Source organism: Kryptolebias marmoratus, linkage group LG20 (genome assembly GCF_001649575.2).
Source record: "Kryptolebias marmoratus isolate JLee-2015 linkage group LG20, ASM164957v2, whole genome shotgun sequence".
Classification (NCBI taxonomy): Eukaryota; Metazoa; Chordata; class Actinopteri; order Cyprinodontiformes; family Rivulidae; genus Kryptolebias; species Kryptolebias marmoratus.
In genome coordinates, this window is record NC_051449.1 from 2811847 (window position 1) to 2833235 (window position 21389).

At 40.0% G+C, this 21389-nt stretch overlaps 1 protein-coding gene across 5 annotated transcripts in view; it reads right to left on the reverse strand.

Annotated features, from left to right (window-relative positions):
* The window catches only part of LOC108232897 (rho GTPase-activating protein 12), a 68793-nt gene that overhangs the window by 41316 nt on the left and 6088 nt on the right, over nt 1-21389 (reverse strand). For all 5 annotated transcript variants that reach the window (XM_017410998.3, XM_017411000.3, XM_037982010.1 and 2 more), the window contains exon 2: nt 17484-18218. In XM_017410998.3, coding sequence (XP_017266487.1) covers nt 17484-18146 — 663 coding nt within the window. In that variant the 5' untranslated portion in view covers nt 18147-18218. The remainder of the gene's footprint in view (nt 1-17483; nt 18219-21389) is intronic.

Consider the following 21389-nt stretch of genomic DNA (forward strand, 5'->3'; position numbering starts at 1 on the left):
ATTTACACACACACACAAATACATGTCATATACACATTCAAGTCACTTGTTTTAAATAAATGCTTCTATTTTAATTAAGTTTTGGTCTTCATTGTAACTGATGTGCAGGGGGAGAATGAGTGGTTGACCTCAGGCTATGGCCCTGGCTGTGACAGCTAAACAGCTGAGTCCTGCTACGGTTCTTGTTCTCTGCAGCGGTCAGGACCTAAAAAAAGAAATGTCCAGATTGAAGAAAAATCCCTAAAATAACAAAACAAGATCAGCTGGCTGCTTTGTGACATTAGGTTTCTTCATTATTCGGTTCATAATTCAGAAAACCTGCTGTGGATAGTTTTGTCAGCTAAGAAAATCCTGATTCCGTAAAGTTCTCATTGTCAAATGATGACGCAAACTTGTCTCAAACTCAGCATTATTAGAAAGATACAGAATATCAGCAGAAAACATCTTTGTCTGTTACTTCTTCTGTGCATCCCACAGCTCGTTTTGCAAACACGCGCAATTCCTATTCACAGCAGAATCCTGTATTGACCTGTTTCTGCACACCTGAAAGAATGTGGGGGAGTATAATAAAAAAAAAAAAAAAATGAACTCCCTCGTGCTTCTCTCCTCCAGCTAAGAAGAGTCTTGGCTTCTTCACAGCCGCATGCCTCAACACTTCACCTCTTCGGGAAGAGGAGGAGAAAGTCAGAAAAGAAAAATACCTGATCAGTCAGCCTTTAGCGTGCAAGGACTTCTCCTTTTATACATTACTTGTTGGGTTCAAGCTGGGAAAAATTAACCTGAGGGAGCAGAATAAAGGGTCTCATCCTGAATTTAGTATGCAAAATCATAAAAGTGTATTAATGACTCTTAATTTCACTGAAAAACTAAAACATAAAGCTATTTTAAAGAGATTTTAGTTCCAAAATTAGCCTGAAAAAGGCACTAAACCCCAAAAGCAGTAAAAAGGAAGCTAAACAATAAATAATTCTATTACAGCGTGTTGGTTAATGCAAATCATGGTACAGAAAACAAGCATCTGTGTTTAATTATGAAAGCAAACATAGGAAGACTGCATTGCACCGGTGCTGCCGTCTTCAAAATGACTTCGGGCGGTTTTCCATCTCACAGCTTCCACTCGGTGTGAAACAATGCGGAGAGAAGCAGCCGGAGACAGAAACAGATTGTGATCGCTCCGGTGACGACGCAGAATCTGCAAGGTCACTGGGATGACAGGCGGAGAGGTAACAGGAAAAGAAAATGACAAGGATTTGAGTCAGCCGTAGAGGAACGCTGCTTGCTTCACTCGAACATGTTACGACCGAAGAGAAATCACAATGAGTGGCACGGAAATTCAGGAAAGAGTTCACTAATAAACGTTCTGTTAGTAATAATGACTCAAAATTACCACGAGATAAGAATCTGTGACTATAAACTGTAAACTCAGAGCATCCGGTGCTCCTCGCTTTGAACATTGTGGCCATAAATGAAATATTTATACTTTAGGAGTCGAACATTTAATAAAAATTAACAACTAATGAGGTCAAAAGGACAAATATCAGTGAAGTTCATTAAATGTACCCGCTCTAAACTACAAAGCAAAACATAAAAAAAGAAAATCTTGAACTATATCAACTAATTATACCGATTTCTGAAATGTAGGAATGTTTTCGACCTACATTAGGCTGGCTGTAGTCTTCTCTCATGGTGACCCATTTTCAGCCACTTTTTCAGCAGCTTTAATAGAAGCTGAATTTATATGTAGTATATAAAAATGGTAAAAAACAAAACTGCAAAATTAAAAATTATTTATTATAACCAAGATGTTCTTAAAAATAAAACAGCATTTGAAAGCAGCATTTAATGATAAATGATTTATGCTGCCATCTTTGTGTGACCCTCCCTCAGCTGCTGGTGTTTTTTTTGTTCGTATTTTCAAACATTTTACCTCCAACCGAGCTGAAGAGGCAAACGCACCAATAAGATTGGGCATCAAGTCAAGAATCGACTGGAACCGGGACTAACATTATTGTCCTGGAATTGTTTAAATGTTTTAATTCTGATTCCTAGTTTCCGTTGACCAAAAGAAGAATCCGCAGGAAGTGTGTGCAGCCATGAACAGTGTGGTTTAACTTTAATGAAAGAAATGATTAGTCGGCCTAAAGGAGGACGCACAACATCTCCGGGTCCGACCCTCAGCCTCAGGATCAGCTAATTTAACAACAACATACGTCTTATACCAACACTGAGGCAGCTAACAAGTTATACGCTGGGTCAGCTCAGATGCTAATACCCAGCTAACGTTAGGGAGGCGAAGGATGACGGTGCAACAAACAGAAGAGTGCCACAGAAAGGTTACAGCAGACATCGCCTCTTAAAAGAATCGGAATCGTCCAAACTCAAACGATGCCCAACGCTACACACCGATGAGTTGCAGCTTCACAGTCAACTCGCAGATTTACGAAGCAGAGCAGCAACTCCAAACGTTCAGCAGAAACTGGATTTAAATCACCACCAGAATAAAAGGAGGAAAGGACTCAAAGGGGGCAGACAGCAGGCATTGTATTCAGAAACTAACTGTCTCTGGGAAAAAAAAAAAACAAAAAAACTATGCTTTGTCTGATTTAGAATACCAGTCATTCACCGGGCCTGAACCTGTATTTCAGGTCCTGAATGCAAATCTGAAAAAGTGTGTACCGTGTCGCTGGTTTCTCTGACAATAAACCTGAACGAGGTAAAAAAACCTGCTCAGGTTCAGCCAGTTTAACAAGAACAATAAGGCACTGACTTCATTAAACATACACAGCCCTTATTTTTAAAGATGGACTACAATAAATAGTAAGAAGACGAGGAGGAGGAGGCAGGTCTCTTTAGATTAATCCACTAACTGAATAACAATTACCACCAGGGTTCAGTTTTAAGAGGAAGTTCAGGAGTTTTTAGAGAAAAGCTGAAAGTACGAGTTCATTTCCCCACAATGACTCCGCAAATCTGCTCATTTATTTCATGACGTCCGATCTTTTATCTTTTGTCAAGGCAATTAAATCACCACTTCCACGAGGAAAAAAAGGATTTCTTTACAAATCGCTCTGAAAAGTACGAAGTCAGACAGACACGTGGGAAGCCGGCGGACATCCAAGGCCACGCAGCTGGTGTCAGTTTGACGGGAAAACACAAGAGCTTCACTTCAGAGACGAAGAACCGTCTCATTCTGCCCAGATGACACGAGTCAGGATTTCTTTCTTTTCTGGCTCGTTGAAAAGTCCTTTAAAGATTGAACAGTAGTCATTGTCAGAGGATTTGACAGCTGAATGAACTCGATTTGGGCACAGTTTTCTCACTTTCTAAAGAAAATAATAAAATAATCAAAAGAATGAATTTAATTACTTCTTAACACGAGAACACTGGGTCTCTAAAAACTGAGATGGCGTGAGCAAAAATGATTGATTAGGACATAAAGACAGAAAACACCAATGCAATCAGAGCTGATCTAGTTTTGTTTGGATGTGCCTGGAGCTTTTTCTTAGTTTTAAACCTAATCAAGATAAAATGTTTACATCTTGAGAGACATAATTAGTCATTAGAAATGTGAATCTTTTCTCATAACTCGATTGAAATTAGTTTGTTGATGTTTTAATATATCTAAATGTGACACATTTGGACATTTTTCATGTCAGAGTTTCAGACAAAGACCATCTTATGTTGAGAAATGTCACTCAGAGTGTGTTGCTTATGACTCTCAGCTACTACCACATTAAATTTTAGCTCATTACCTGTAAATATGATTGAGTGACAGCCAGTGTTGATTAGCTGTAGCAGCCACCTTGACTCCAAAAGTTGATCAGTTCTAAACGTACATTCATTTCGCCCCATGTTTCATGAGATATTTTGGAAACAGACAAACAAAAACATTATCGTTCTGCCATAATGACTCCATTTGGATCATAAGAAAAAAACAATCCTGATTGTGGCTTTCCAAGTAAATATGAATTTAAATATTAGAGAAAAAAGAGATGGGAGCACTTCTGAAAAGCACAATCGGTTTGGTTTTCCAGCCGTTTCATTAAAAGCTGAACCAGCCGGCTGTTACACCACACCGCAGGCTGCTAACATGAAGTTTGTGCGTGCTTGTTACAGCATGTCGAAGGTAATTCATGGTCAGACTCCAAATGAGGATTCCTTGAACTACGAGGAAATGTTAGAACCTGTTTCAACTCAGGGGATCCGCATCACCAAGAATGTGGCAATCAGATCCCTCACACACGTTTTTATTCTTTTTGAATTAATCTAAACCAAACATCAGGAGTTAGACATTATTTCAGCCCCTCCTGCAACTTCTGCTGGGTGTGTTAACGTCTTACTCTCGCAACACTGCGTTGCCAAACCCAATAATCATGGCTGTGTTAGACATTCAGTCATGGTTTTTATACGATTACACGTTCGAGTGTAATCAGCGGTTTATTTTATTTTATAATAAATTGAAAAGTGGTCAGAGCGTTGCATCAGCCTTATGCCGTGTCAGAGCAATGCTAAAGCTGGGATCATCCTGTCACTGATCCATAAGCATTTCGTCTGGCTTCTACGCACACACTGGTTTCTCTATCCTGTGACCTTTGACCTGTGAGGCTGTACTAACGCCATCACAAACAGCGCTGAAGCTAAAGCGCAGCTTTGTGGAATTGGTTACAAAAAAACCCATTTACAGGGGATGTTGTGACCCACTGGCATATAAGCATCTATCTGGAAGCTTTTAGCAGAAAGTGGGTCTTTGTGAGGCCAAACCAGACTGATTGAATTGTCCTGATTTAAGCTTTAGCTGCTGAAAACCACACAACACATGTATGACTTCTTTACATCCCAGCCACATTCTGTGCCGGAGAAACCACAAGACAATCAATTTGTTGGATAAAATACAAACAAAAAATGTACAAAATGCAACCACACAGACTGTACTTTCACATCCATAAAGTCAAAATTTAATCTTTTAAAGTTGGCTCAAAGCTGTTTTAAAGAGATTCTCTTTTGTGGGAGCGTGGGACAAAGAAGTTAAATGAATTCTAGACCACTAAATTACAACTTAAATCTGCAGTCCAAATACATCCGAGACCAGCTGTCTCAACTGAAAGGCAACAAAACAATTCAATCGCAGCGCAGACAGAATAAAAGAGTCTGTCAGCACCAGAACAAACCAGCAGCCAGACACAAAAGTAAGACGGAGCTGAGGAAGTAATAAGAGTGGAAGTCGTGAAAAACTTCCACTCGGGTCTTTTTTAAGTCCTCTAATATTTCAATTAGGAGTTGCTTTGCTTCTTGAATTTGGTGACGCAGCTTCAAAGCAGACTAAAAATTACAAATTAAATGGAAGACAAAGGACAAAACGGCCACATGTACAGCACGGCAAGCAGAGGAAGATGATAAGCTTTATAAAAAGACAGACAGAGTCGTGTGATGGTCAACTGGTACCGTCGCCAAATCATACTCCTACTTTGCATCCAGCGGTTGTCATTTTAAATTTACCGGCCACTTTATTAGGTACACTTGATCAATTACTGGGTAACAAACACAGTCACATGGCAGCAGCTCAGTGTCTTTAGGCATGAGGACGTGGTGAAGACGACTTGAAGTTTAAATCGGACATCAGAACGGGGATGAAAGGGGATTGGCTGCTGGCGCCAGACGTGGCCGGTCTGGGGTCTAATGGGATTTCTACACACAACCATCTCTAGGGTTTACAGAGAATGGTCCAAGAAAGAGAAAACACCCAGTGAGTGGCATTTATCTGGACAAAAAAAGCTTTGTTAATTGATTAATTTCAGAGGGCAGACTGGTTCAAGATGATGGCTCAAATAGCCACTCATTACAAACAAAGATATGCAGAATACTATCTCTGAACATATAACACGTCCAACCTTGAAGCAGATAGACTACAGCAGCAGAAACTACATGGGGTGCCACTCCTGTCAGCTAAAAGCAGGTGACACTTCACCAAAACGGGACAATAAGAGATTCAAAAAACCTTACAGAGACTCATCAGACAGGGCAAACCCTCGGGATGGTTGTGCTTGAAAATCCCAGATCAGCAGTTTCTGAAACACTCAGACCAGCCCGTCTGGCACAAACAGCCACTTAATTCCCCTTTCTTCCCCGTTCTGATGCCCAGTTTGAACTTCAGCAAGTCGCCTACATGACTAAAGGAGCTGCTGCCATGTGATTGGCTGATTAGCTGTGAGTCCTAATAACCTATTAAACAGGTGTACCTAATCGGTGAGTGTATATATGCCTGCGTATAACCCTGAATTAATCTATGAATGCAGAGGCCTCGGCTCTATGCAGCCCTGCACAGGATCAAGTTATGCTTTATTTCATAGTCAACATTTTAATTTATCATAACATGACTGTTACATGGATGGATGGACATATGATAATGTGTATTAATTTGCATTAATGCATATTGTTTAAGCTGAATCAAAAACTAATCAACTCCTGCAGTTGTGGAGCTTTTATCTGCTGGTGCTGTATACGTAGCACTCTGATCAGGTCATCTTTTTAACACCGAGCGTTTAAGTTTCTTGCAGTTTTAAAGCAGTCGCTTTGATTTGCTGGACTTCTGCAGCAAATAGGAATAAAGTCTGGAAGAGCTATAGTTTGCTAAAAAGGACTGCATGCACAATCAGATCACAACTCCAGGATTTATAAGTAAACACAGTTCCACACCAGCTGGTTAATTATCACATTTTCTAACTGCACAAAGAGCAAAGGGCATCAAGGCTGTTTTCTACTGGAAGGTGAGAAACTGCAGAGCGCCCAGCATGAGTCCACATGGGCAGGGCAGGAAGCCAGCCTTTATTTACATTAGAAGATTACACTGTATGGTGCAACACTAAACTATCATTTAGAGGCGGCGCTGATGTGACGGTTTGGAACAAAACTAGAAACTTATTCCGAGAAAAAAAGTGTTTCAGCAGCAAACTGATGGATTCTTCAAACTGTGCTATTATTCATATAAAATATACTGAATAACAGCCTATTCTTGGAAATTAACACAGAAACATATGTGGAAAAAAGGTGTGTTGGCTCTTTTTTCCTCCTACATAAAGCAGATATGACAATTAAACAAGAAACGAGCACATCAGTGATATCAGCTCTGTCAAATGGGAGGAAACTACGGGAAAGTTAGACATTTCTTTTGGTTTCATCTGTTTAAAAAAAGCAAAACAACTAAAAATCATTATTACATTTATAGACAGGATCACAGTTCTCTCAAATAACTGTTTACATGATTAATTATTAATCGTAATCGGCCTAGCTGCAAGCACTGAAACCTGACCAACATACCAAATCTCAGTGTAAACATTTTACTTTTTAATTGTAAAAGCAGTAAAAGTTAAAATTTAAGAAGGTTTGATGCTTTTATAAAGCACGCTGTTAATTTTGTTGAAGATACATTTTGTGATTGTGTCACTTTTATGCTAGTTTGGCGTTTTTCTGTAATAAAACACATAATATTACGTTATAAAAGCAGTTTATTTGTAACACATTCTAAACTATTTCTATTTTCAGGAACTCTGACCTGGAATAACCTGAATTTTACACAGTTATGACTGAAGTTCTGATAAAGCATCAAAAATCTGTGCACATTATTTGTGTGTGTAAACTGCAGAGTGAATTGAAGATTTAATTAAATACCACAGGGTGTTCTGTCATGTCTGAAAGTCCGGCTCGTCCCGCCCTGCTGCCCCGAGCTCATCTCACCAGGCAGCTCTCCAAACAAACGTTACGTAGCTGGACGTTATGTAATGAATCAGGAGCATCCTCTTAGCCATCCTGCCTCATGCAATCAGCAGCTCAAACATCCCAGGACACAGCTGAGCTTCGGCTTTTCCTTCTGGATACTGACTCCACAGATTCAGGGAAAAAGTGCCTGAATCCTCAATAACTGATGGTTTGGATCGATGTGGATCCTGAGCGAAAGGATAATGAACACAAGTTCGCCTGAAGCTTGTGAACAAAAGCTGTAAGATCGACTGCTTTGTTTGTGAAAAGAGGAAGAGCTGAGTAAGTCTCATAAACTCAGAGAGAGAGAGAGAGAGTGTGTGTGTTTGTCACAGAAAGCTTTTGCTGATAACTTCAGTGATCAATAATCCGCTTGCATGAATGGGATCAAAGCCTTGTGCAATAAACAGGAGCATCCTTCATGATAAACAAAACAGTTTAAACTAATTCCCTTACTGAGCAAAACAAATGGGATTTCTTCCTGCAACCCCAAAAGTCCTCATGATACACGACTCGCATTGTGTCTGAAATATTTACAAGCACTGCATGCTGCTCAGTGAATCACTTTGATTAAATAGGCTTCAGAATAAGGAAGGTTGTGCTGACTTTGCAGGAAATGTTGCAGGACAGAAGCAGATAAAACTTCCAGGTGGACTGTCCCAGCAGTCGGCCGGCGCATGCACAGATAAAGAAGGTGCCTTACCGTCTCATTCTCCTCTGGGTACATACTGTCCCGTAGATGAGTTCAAGCTGCAGAGAAATAATAAGATTTGTAGCCGGCAGCGCTGACGATGATGCAGAGAAACACGGCACCTCCTGCCTAGTCACCAGCTCTCCCTCTGACTGACATGCCACTGTGGGAAAACGAGATCATGCCACTCTGAGAGGACCCCCCCTCCCAATAATACACCAACTCTAATTCACTCATTCTTACATAAATAGAGAGGGGGGGGGGATCAGTGCTGCTCGGCCTCCCTGAGCGGCCACAACAAACACCGTCTGACCTGTCCTTTAATAACGCCATAATGCCACCCCCAGCACACAACGCAGCAGCTGACATAATAACAAACATGCACACACACACATCACTCTAAAGCCCAGAGAGGGATTAGGAAAATCTCCACAAAGTGAGGAACGGAGAGCTACCTGAATCCATACACAAATATTGGTTTTCCTCCGTGTCCCCAATCGAAGGTGTCAAACTGGGTATAGCAATGGTTTATCCTGGATCAAGTCTCAGAATCAGAATCGAGGACAAATGTCTGACTTTATTTAAACAGCGTGAGGACAGTGGCTAAAATCTAGAGATAATAATAATAAGCGTTAATGCGTAGCTTTGACATGAAACTGTACACAGAGATACATGTAGTACCTAGAAGATGGCAGCCAGAAATCTGGCCTAGCGCCGTCCAGTTTCTTTTTGAGGTTAGAAGATACGAGTCTTGTGGTGCTGTTAGTCGTACTTTAAGATTCTTTTCCATCTATTTTCCACCTTAAAAACCTCAAACCTTCAATGCACTGCAACTGACTGGAGGCGTGTTGGTCATTTAACTGTTTGGAGTTACCATAGTAACAGACAAGTAATAAACAAAGGCTCAGCGGTATCACCTTAATCAGATGGCATTTTTAGCTTGCCCTTTACTCAGAAGGTTTCTTTGGATGACGTCCCACACGCTGAGTCACACGTCCTTAGAAAACGTCTCCACTGCCAAGATATTATGCAGGGTTATGGACACAATATTAACACTTAAAAAACAACCAAAAATATTAGCCTCATTGATGTTTGTTTTGTGCTTTTATCATTCAAAAGAGGGAAATTTATCAGTGTAGCACTGCATGCAACACATTAATTCAACTTGTTCATTTTAAGTCACACATATATTAAACGACTATGGCTGCCAGCTGAGCTTAGTGACTCAAATAAGAAAGGTACAAATCAATCCCTCATTACACTTTGAGCAGGTGAGCATCCTTAACGCTTCAAACTACGAGAAGGAAGAGCTCATTGATGAATTACAGCAATCATCATCAACGCAGAGACAACTTTAGAGGCAGCTAATCTGACCAAGTTAACACAACTACTCAGTTTTCTGAGCGACAAAATGAACAAAAAGTAGCCGACAACAATAGGAATGTGAAAGAGTTGAAGAGGAATGGAAGGTAAAGATTAACAGAAAATGCAGACTTAAAGTAGGTTACAAAGTACCAATGCAGACCTCCCATTCTGTGGAAAACAATGGTGTGCTATTTATAGCAAAGTAGTTCTTCCTTTACAATCAAGAACTCTTTTAGGTGACAGCAGAAACCGCTTTAAAGCAAAAAGCAGGACAGTTTTATTACAAATTGTGTAATTTATTTTGTTAATGATGAATTTGCAGAATCAAACAAAAAAGGCATCTCCATTTACTCATTTTATGCACCAATTAAATAACTTTTAACTGAATATATATAATCAGTTTTGCGCAGTTAACTTCATGTCAGCTTGAATTATCTTAAAAGGTAAAGGCAATAAATGTTTACCCCTAAAAAACAGACATGAAGATGTAGAAAGAAATGTCTGGAGCTGGAAAAGAAGAGGTAGAATCAGAGGAGTGTTTAAAAAAAGACATCACACACAACGTGTGTGTGTGTGTGAATCCTGGCCTCACTGATGCTCTGTTACACAATCCAAACACCCTGCTAGCAAGAGGGTCAGCTGCCAGTCCGCCTGAAGCTTTCCTGGGTTGTCAACATTACAGAGCAGAACAAAAAAAAGCCTTCAGGGCTGCTCCATACGGTTGTTGATGAGCATACAAACTGACACCACCACTGTCTGCAGGTCTTCACCAGACAAATCTATCTAAATCCAAGAACTGCTTGGTTATTCTGGGGTGAAACTCACAAATTTAACTGTATCCACGAATGAGACGATGCATTAACTGAAAAAAAACAAAGAAACAGAATGCTATTACTAATTGTCCAAAAATAAGAACATGTGTCACTGTGTTGATAAGTTATCTGGCTGAAGAGTGACCAGCGCGGAGGAGAAGTGGGTTTGTGAGGCTGAAATACACAACCCATCTGGGAGGAAGCACAGCAGGGCGAGATAAGGCGAAAAAGAATAAAACTCAGCTGAGATTAGAAAGAACACAAAGCTACAAACAAGTTCAGCTGATACTGAGAGCAGCGAATGAACAGCAAGTCTGGGCAAAACTAACGCTGTCGGGGTACCTTTGAGCAGAACATGGGTCTGATTTTTAATAGCAAACCAGGCTAATGTACGAGCTTTATCAGACAGAAAAGCATAAAAACATTTGGAAAGATTTCTGCGACTATGTGATTTAAACCTTTTTAATACCCATAAATTTAAAAAAAAACACAAGTGTAAAGGGTTCAGATTCCATCGACTGTGTGTGAGACTTTCAAATATTATTTTTACAATGCAAACCTTTCACTTATCTGCAGAACGAATGGATTTACCGAGCTGAAGTTGTAAACGACTTATTTCTTGTGTTACAAAATGCAAATCAGCTGGAGAGAACTGATTAGTGCAAAGGAACGTGTGCCAATGCAAAAGACACACAAGCCCACTTCCTGCCACGCTCCGTAATCAAAGAAATGAGGAAGCGCTTCCTCTAATCAATCATCTGTGAGTAGTCAGAGGTTTTTAGTTGATTACAGCCGTCATAAAGAGCAATGGGAGTCTTCAAGGCTGAGAGGTGTTATTAAACGTGACAATCAAGATATACGGGCTAACAAAAAAGGTGCCAACTACTTTAAAGAAGTGAGACATTGAGCAAAAGTTTAAAGTGCCGAGAAAACAACAGACACACACAGACCAAGACTTTCCTTTTTGATCAATCCTATAGCTTTGGTTTCCTGAGCTATCCCTGAGTTATGCTGCTATAGGAGGACAAACTGACCACATCTCCTCGCTCTACTCTCCATGTTTGTATTTTTAATAATTTATATGATTAACACGTGTTTTTCTTTGTCTTTCTTCCAATAGAAACTACACCTGGACCATAGAAACTACACCTGGACCATAAAAAACTACACCTGGACCATAGAATTTCTTTTGTACAAAGACCTGAGATGACTTTTCTTGTGACTCTGTGTCATATAAATAAACTGACCTGAATTACAAATGTGTTTACATTAACTATTTAAAGCAAATTCATGATCACGTTAAAGAAATGTAAACAAGAACAAATCAAAAAAGATTTCCCTATATCAGCATGTTGAGCCAATAAAAACAGAGCTTTCTCCACCACTGATGCTACCAATGTGTGGATAAAATTATAATAATGCTTATAGAATACGCATATAAGTCGCAATAGTTTAATTCTGCCCAGTGTTTACTGTTATTCCTTACCTAAAGGTTCACATTTTAAATATATTTTTTCTCGCCCCCTGGAACATCAGAGAGATGAGAAATGACGACTAGCTGTCTCATGGCAGGAGAAGAAGGGTGTAGCAGACAGACGGGTTTTATGGAGCAATACTGAGTGGTAATGTCTTCAGCTCATTATGTGAGGTTCTTCTGACAGAGTGTAGCAAATGACGACGGATTATTATGATCCTGAAGGCTGCGGGATGATGAAAAGCAGTGGATGAGACAGTGCAGCGAAGCAGCAAATTAAAACACACTGAAACCTTGACAGCTATTATTTTCTGTGGCTACAGGGAAACATCTGCTTCGGTGAATACAGTGTCCAATTCCACGAGGCCAGAGGCTTTTTCAGGTACTACATGCATGGAAGTGCTCAGAGATATCTCACACAGCAACTCTGATGTTTTCAAACTCAGGGTCAGTGGCTGCTGAGCTGAGGAGAAACTGGTAGTGTTGTAACAAGCTTGCTCTTTTTATTGTGGATTTTATTTCATATATAGAAGCTGGGCAGGCACACACCTCATTAAGGTTAAAACTAATCTACCACCTTCTAATTACTTATACATCTCGGTGCTTCGTTTAAGGCAGTGGCATAAACAAACTAAAAATCCCTCAATCAACCCAGAGGAGAGCAGCAAAGCAACAATATTTCTGAAGATTTAATAAGGTTTTACACTTAGACAGTTGTAAAGATTTGAAGATCTGTGGTTTAAATCCATTTTGATATTTTCAATTAGCAAGCCCGCTGGTTTGAGCATTAATTTTCTATATGATATTAGGAAAACATGGGGTTTCGATATAATTGTTGAATATTGTGGTGACGATATCAGCTGGGATAAACGCACGTTCTGTACAATGTGCCGGCTGTGGGGTTAATCTGATGCCAAATTTGTATTTTTTGCATGCAGCTCTATTCTTATTGGGCATACTGACATTGAAATATTTATAATTTTTGGATATATTGTGCAGCCCTGGTTAAAAGAAAGCACAAGCTGCTCATAATATTGAATATGGGTTAGAGGGGTGTCAAACTCCAGACCTCGAGGGCCGCTGTCCTGGAAGTTTTAGGATTTTCTGCTCCAAAACACCCGAGTCAAACGGTTTAATCACCTTCTCACCAAATCATCAAGTTCTCCAGCAGCACGTTCACAGGTTTAAAGCAACAACACGTCTAAAATATGCAGGAGAGCGGGCCCTGAGGAATGGAGTTTGACACCTGAGGGTTAGACAATTTGCCAAAAGATCTTATTTTTTATGATATTTATAACAAAGTCACAACAAAATAGGAATTACACATAAATTACATAACTAGCTGTGAACTAAACTACCTGAATAATAAAGGTAGACTCTCACAGGGCTGTAGCTGTTGGAGATCAGTCGACGAATCAAAATGGCAAGAAAATCTCACCGAGTTTTAAGAGTTTGCCACCAAGCGATCAGCGAGCTGGGGCCAGTTTTTGGAAATGACAGACTATTTCTGTGTTCAGAGACTACCAAACTCAAACATGGTTCCTGGTAAACACCATTCTGCGTGTTTTAGATGTTTCTCTGCTTTGACACACCTGATTTGCATGAGCAAGTGATTAACATGCTTCTGCAGACATGCAGGGAATTAGCTGGGAAACAATGTAAACATGCAATCACTGTTTTAGACCAATCTGAGATCCTACCTTAAAGCTGCAGTGGGTAATCTGTTTTAAAGACATTTTTTATTGTGTACGTTAACTACGTCTATACATCGATGGGTATCAATAAATTGGAGTGACCAAAAATAAGGAAAAATTTAATTTGTATTTCAGTCAGAGTTGGCTGAAAGCCTCAGCGAGTCGACTTCGAGCACTTTTTTGTAAATGGGATTCTGCTTCAGAGCTCTGCTGAACTGAGAGACGTTAGCAGAATATGCAAAAAAAAAAAAGAGGGCGGCAGCGGCAGCCTGTTTCTTCTCTGACAGCTTCAAGCACAACTACCAGAGGCAGAAATAGCCGTGTTGTTCCACCCGCTCACGGCGATAATTGTTTTCTTACCGGTGAGTCAGCTGTAGTTTAAAACGCACCGCGGCCGGCTGCTCAACGGCGCTCTCGTCCAGCTGAGCGTGACGGCGCGCGTTCACGGGTCTCAGAGGCGTGGCTCTGAAAAGGAGCTCTAAGGTGAGGTGTTGTTGGTCTGTTAGGATTCAAAACAAACCTCTCTCTTGTGTTTGGGTATAAACTGTAAGCTGCAGCTTGGAGCTTGTCGTTCTCAAACCTCTGTTCTGTTTTTATTCCTATTTGATTCTAAAAGTTTTGTTTCAGGAAGTTGATCCCCTCTGTTATCCATCATGCACCAGTCTGGTTGATAAATAAATGCAAACTGTGTCCAAACAGTACCAAATTGATTCTATTTTAACCAGTTAAATTATTAATGACTAAACAGCACCAGTATTTTTCATATATTGTTATGACATATCTCTCTTTTCGCGATAAAATAAATCTAAGGCACAACAAACGACTGAGCGATGTGCGATACCTTTCATATTTTGGAAAAGTGCACCAGCTTTCCTAAATGCCATTAATAGATGAGTTCAGCTTTTTGAGATAATGGCAGCTGGAGTCAAGATAAGTAAATGCAGAGACAAAGTGGACCTCTGTCTGATCCTGAGGAGCAGATAAGAGCTCGGCATCCTCCTCACATCCGTCTTGAGTAGCTTGTCAGACAGAGCTGAATGAGCTGGAGAAAAGGAACACGACCTGACAGCTGGACACACAAATCGCTCTGCTTCCTGACATTTACACTGTTGCCATGGTCTAACATTCACACTCCCGATTGCCCTGTTACATATTCAGTCCCTCATCCTTTTTCAAAACAAACACTCCAGAAAGGCTAGGAGGCCGTTTGTAACACATGACAACAGAAAATATGAGGACGGGGATGAAGGAGAGCAGACTCTTCGTATTTCAGAATATCCAGACTCAGATTTGAGCCTGTATCACCAGCAGCACGCCGCCGAAAGGCCGAAGTAAAAACAAACAAGCAGCTGAAACGTGAGCAGCCTCACATCAGCAGACTTGTGTGGGAAACACCAACCTTCAGACTCACATGAACTCTGAAGGACTGTGGATCGAACCAACGAAACAAAAACAGCCATTCTGAAACATTTATTAGAAATAAAAAAGCAGAGAGGCTAAACGCAGGAACAAGAATTAAGGGAATGCATATCGCCCGCCATCTTTCATGCCACGGTTTTAGACTAAAATCATCTTTTTTTGAGACTGTCAGCTACAACCACACCAAACTTTAACTCAATATCTCTAAAACTGACAGAGTTGGAGCTATTTTTAGTAGGCTGTGGCGGCCATCTTAAATCAGGTTGACTCCAAATTTTATTAAGTGGTAGATGTGCATCTCATGATTACTTTATAAAAGTTTCATTAAAATCCACCCTGTGGTTCAAAACATTTTACTAAAAGCTCCAATAGTTAATGGCAAAGTTTTGATACGAATCGTAGAGCTCAGTGTTTAAGTTGGGGGTCAGTCTCAGCTACTACCACGCGAAATTTCAACTCAATGTCTGTAAAACTGACTGAGTTTTAGTAATTTTTGTGTCTAGCTGTACATGAGGTACAAAACCAGTACATAGTTTAAGATAAACAACACATTTTTACTCTAAAACATGCCTATTTTCCACTAAAAACTCTAGAAAGGTTGAAATAAGTGCACTTTCAACCATTATGTGATTAAACTGGCTCCAAATGAAGCGTCTTGTTTCTGTGATTGTTTTTAGGTTTGGAGTCTACAGCAGAGCTCCACTGCTTTGAGATTTAACACAACCTGTATTTATACACAATTACTGTCATTAAACATGCAAAATGAAGCAAAGTAAATAAGAGGATTTCTGTTAGAGATGCATCAAATGGAAAAAAAAACATTGTTTTCTTTGTGACCGCAGCGTCTTTTAAACCCACTTTGGTTATGCAGAAAATGTCAATTGAACTTCAAAATCCTGATTAGGAAGCAACCAGTTTAAATAAGAATGGAAAATCATTATAAGTGCAAATAAAAGGATAGATGCTGAGACACAAATCCAGACTGGTTGTTCTCTAAACTACACAACGTTTGACCGTTTTGACCTTTGCTCTGCCATTTAAATAGAACAAAGGATGGTCGAGACAGGAAGTAGCACAATTGTGGACCAGACTGCTTTATAGACTAAAACTGCATATGTTCACTTTCTGATAACCTTTTACTCAAAACAGACTCAGTCGATGGTTACGAAACAAAAACAAAGGGTTTATTTTTTAATACATGTGAAACTAAGTGTCATCTTTTTAAACAAACAATCCTGTTAACACTTCTATGGTGCCTAAAAATAATAAAAGGGAAGAAGTTCCTCTGAGAGGTTTAAAACTACAACAAAAAAATGAACCTTGTAAGCCACACGTGTCAAAATCAAGGCCCGCGGGCCAGATCCGGCCCTCTGTAACACTTCATCCGGCCCTCTAGTCTGGTTCAGATCGAGTCTCTGATTCTTATTTTGCTTAAAAAAACTGAAGTTTTCTCTTGACAGTGACTTAGAAGCCAACAATATATAGTTTTAATTTCTGTATGATCAGGTTTTTGTTGATGGCTTTTTTTAAAATCTGTTTTAATGTTAAAAACTTCATTTAAAAGCTGAGTGAGGCGTAAGAAATGACAGCTAATGATGAGCTTTTTGAAGTTTAACCTATTTGTCTGTGTTCATTAAAGTCTGTTTGCTCTAAATTCTGTATAATCTGTAACTGGGAAAAGGTCAGTGATATTTCTATATGAATGAGTTGACATAATACATCTAAAACCAAGGTTTTTTTTATGTAATTTTTAATAAATATTGATCGTGATTGGCCCTTGGCTAGGACCAAATTTTTAATTTTGGCCCCCTTGCATCACTGGGTTTGACACCCCTGTTGTAAGCGAATGAAACGGTCGTTGACAATAACCTCCATATGATGTGAAACAATAAATAAAACGCCTCAGAAGCAGATAACCTTTTGGTAAAACAGTAAATTAATTTGCCATTTTGTCTAAAACTCCTGAAGTAATAAACAGTGCAATACGCTCAAGAGTTGCAGCTGGTTCTTGAAATTAAATTGGCTCCAATTTTATACAGAAAAGGCCACAACATCACAACCGCTGACAGGTAGAGCAGGTTTTACTGCTCATTTTGTTACAACAGTGTTTTGCAGGGAAAGCATGTATCCCGGCTCATATATGGACATTACTCTGACAGATCCAACCTTCCTAAACGTTTCTGCAGAGAAATCCCCACCATACTGACTGTTATTTGATGGCTAAAGGGGGAATTGATGGTAAATTAAGTACATGAACATCATGTCGTGGACCTTACCTGGAGAAGTTCGGTGGAAGAGCTGCTGAGTTCGTCTCCAGACTCGGAGTCGTTGGTGCGTCTCTCTTCCCCTGCGGAGTCGCAGAGCTGGGTGCTGTCCACGTCCAGAGGAGCCCTCACCATCTCCGGTGACCGGGCTCGACTTCGGGGCAGTGTGCCAGACCCCTCTTTTTGGAAAGCCTGGGGGCCACCACCTTGGACAAGGATTTCAGGCAGAGATCGGTCGCGTTCTGTAGGGGTCGTAGGGCCACGACTGTGACTGTTCCTGCGGGGCATCGGCGGACTGGAGTTACCTAACGGTGCAGTTTGTGCAGAAGGAGAGCGCCGGGATTTGGATCTCTGTCTGTTAAGGTTTTCAGCAGGTCCCAGGTCCAAATTGGTTGGTTTTTTAGCACCACTTCGTGGATGTGCGTTTCCAGAATGTGGGATAGGTTTAGGAGGTGGCATGAGGGCTTTACGGACTTCTCTGACATACTGAGCCGGTACATAAAAAGGTTTTGTTGCTTCATCTTTCCTCACCTGCCACCAGTCCTCGTTAGCTTTTTTGACCAGCATGTAGCACTCGCCCTCCCGGATGGTAATGAGGCGGTCCTTGGCCTTGTACTCATAGTCGTACTCCACCTCGATGTAGATCTCACCCGGGGCAATAGGCAAGTCTGCCATGATGCCTCTGACTGTCCACAAGGCAGCTCAGCAGAACAGGGGAACGTTTATTACCATGGCTCAAGAGCAGAACTGGGAACAAAACAAACAAAGCTTCGAGTCATTATGGCTGCTTCGAATAATTAAAACAACTTTCAGATTCCAGATTGATTATTTGTGATGATCTTCATCCAAGTCAAACTTATAAACAATTTGACTGAACTAATATGAACGCTGAGTCTTATTGAAAACAGCAAAAAATAACAAAAGCTTTTAAAAAGAGCAGGAATTTTTCAATTTACTGACACAAAGATCCTCTTTAAAAAAAAAACAACAACTTCAGTAATCCACTGCCTTTGGTTAATTATGAGATTTGCAAAAAAATGTGAAAGAACTTTAAACTATTTAAAACTGGGATGTTTCGCTGAACTCATTTTTCTACATTTAATGGTTGGGTTTTCACAATAAAACAAAGATTTTTGTACAGGTGTTTCTTTACTGGCACTCCTGGGTTCTTTATTAATTCCATCAGAACGGTACATTGTGTTCTGGGGTGCTCTTTGAAGGAAGAGTAGCACTGATCATAAATTTCAAGCAAACAGATAACTTTATTGTTCACTTATGTCAGTGGTGCCCATTCCTGGTCCTGGAGGGCCACTATCCTGCAGGTTTTATTTGTTTCCCTGCTCTTAAGCATGTCTTAAAGTTCTGCAGAAGCCTGTTAATCACTCGTTTATTCAAAGCAGAGAAACATCTAAAACCTGCAGGATGGTGGCCCTCCAGGACCAGGACTGGACAGCCCTGACTTATGAGTTCCCAGGTCCTCATATTAGCAGACTTTGTTTGTTTACGGACTGCTAATCTCATCTCCTTTACTCAACACTTTACTCCAAGCAGTTTTCATGAGGTTCACGTACTTCTCCCAGGACAGAGAAAGACAAAGTACTTAATTTATTCACTAAAGACATAAATTCTATTTGAGATATTTGTTCATTTGCATTGTGTTTGTTTATGACTAAAGATAAAAAAACACGTTTTTAGAGTAAACAATACAGAATGATTGGATTCATAAACTTTCTTGAACCTAAACATCATCAAGAAGTATATGTACCATTTAAATGTTTGTTTTTACAGCCTCTACCAGTTATTTGTGGTGGTTTTTACTTTGTTAATCCATTACTGCAGCTAATTGGTCTTTCAGTAATTGAGTGTTGGTGTCAGACTGAACATTAGGCTGCTTTCTACTTAAAGAACTACCACAGCCAAGTACATACCCCGTGGGTACCATGCAAGTAGGTAAAGTGGTATGTACTAAACCATGTACTCAGTAGGTACCAGGTTTGTACTCTATAAGAACAAGGTATGTACCTCGTAAGTACTCAGTAGATATCCTGCAGCTACCATGTCAGCACCAGGTACAAACCTTGTAAGTACCCTGTAATGTACCAGGCATGTACCCAATTAGGACCAGGTATGTAACAAATATGTACCCAGTAAGTACCTTGTGAGTACCAGGCACATTCCCAATTAGTACCAGGAACATACCCAATAAGTACCAGGTACGAATCCAATAAGTACCAGGAAGTTCCAGTTCGTCACAGGCATGTACCCTGTTAGTATCAGGAAAATACCCAATTAGTACAAGGAACATACCCAATTAGTACCAGGCACGTACCCTGTAAGTACCCTCCAAGTACCAGCTACCTACCAGGTTTTCTTGTGTATTGCTACCACAGAATGTTCTCTAAGGAAAACGAAAACCTGACTGGTTTGAGTCGAAGAAATTTAAACTTAATTACAAAATATTCACATTTGTGAATAAGTTGATAAATAAATCACAGCAGAGCAGTTTAAAAAACTGTAATGTTCCCCTAAAAACCTGCTAAAATAAAGCAAACAGGATGAAAATCTTAAAGGTAAAGATGAACCAGAAAATAATCCATCCCTCTTTTCATCTCTTATGCAACACGTAATAAAATTAAAGACACAACCAATTGTTTCTTTCAAAGCTTAATACTTTGTGAACCCAATCAGAATAAAGAAAGAAGATAGAAAAAACACTGAAAAGATTTAATCCTCTTCAGAGGATGAACGCAGAGCCTCACAGCAGAGATTAGCAGAACGGGAGGAGGACAGTAACGTGAGTCACGATGTTTTCTTCCAGTTCTTCCATCTCATTTTTGTTCCTCTGACTGCTGAACGACAGCTGCCGATGAGTGGGAAGATTCGTCGAGTCATTCTCATAGTTTTCAGCTGAAGTCACATGTGTACACATACACTCCCTTTTACAACACAGGGAGGGTTGCAGCACACCTTGGCCAACCTGGTCTTTGAAGGAAGTCTTTAATAAAAGGAGGTTATCTTAAATGTGCTCACAACTCCACTGCATGTCATTTTAAATTACGATTTTAGCCTAAATAACACTGAAAACCAGCAGCTGAGACGACTGCGTTCCATTTTTCAACAATGATCTCATTTTGTCTTGTGTTGTGAATCCAGCACACTCCTTCCTGCACAGCGGTGAGGCTTTGTTCCGACCTAAAAGCCAAAATACAGTAAAAGGTGTACGAGTATGCTTAGTTTGTTGAGTATTGTTTCCTTTGTTTGTCTTTGTTAAATAAATAAGGATATATAGCAACAGATCGGGCCCTAAAGCTGGTATGAGGTTGTACTTCTTTAACTTTAGAACCAGATCTTGTATTATTGTATAAAACAGGTGTTTCTTTTGAATTACGTTCTGATGAAACCTGGAAATTGGAAGAAGGTGTGCCGTCTTTTCAACGTGACAATAGTTCAGCCGCTCTGAACTGAACCTTTTCACCTCCGCCACCAAGAACAAAAGTTCAGACTTTGACCCCCAGCTGATCTCTGGCACCGTAAGAAACCAAATCTGCACATATTTCCCCCTCACGTCAACAGTTAATGTGTCTTAAAATTCAAATATCTGTTAGCAAAATTAGTGGACGGCTGCCAACATGCTTATTTATCTACAGAAACAGCGACTTGAAATAGGTCAGCGGTGGCGACGCCCATGGAGTTTGATAGTTCGGATGCAGGATAACCATTTTTCTGTTTGATTTCATAGTTTGCACTGAGTACCTTTAAGTTGAAGGGTACTACAATGAACTATAGGACAGGATAATTAGACTTTTAGGCCCCTGATGGACAACCAAGACTAGAAGTTTATCATTTTAAATACATGACACACACCAACAGAAATCCTAGAAAAAGTCAGAATTATTTCATCAGTTTTTTGCCACTTTT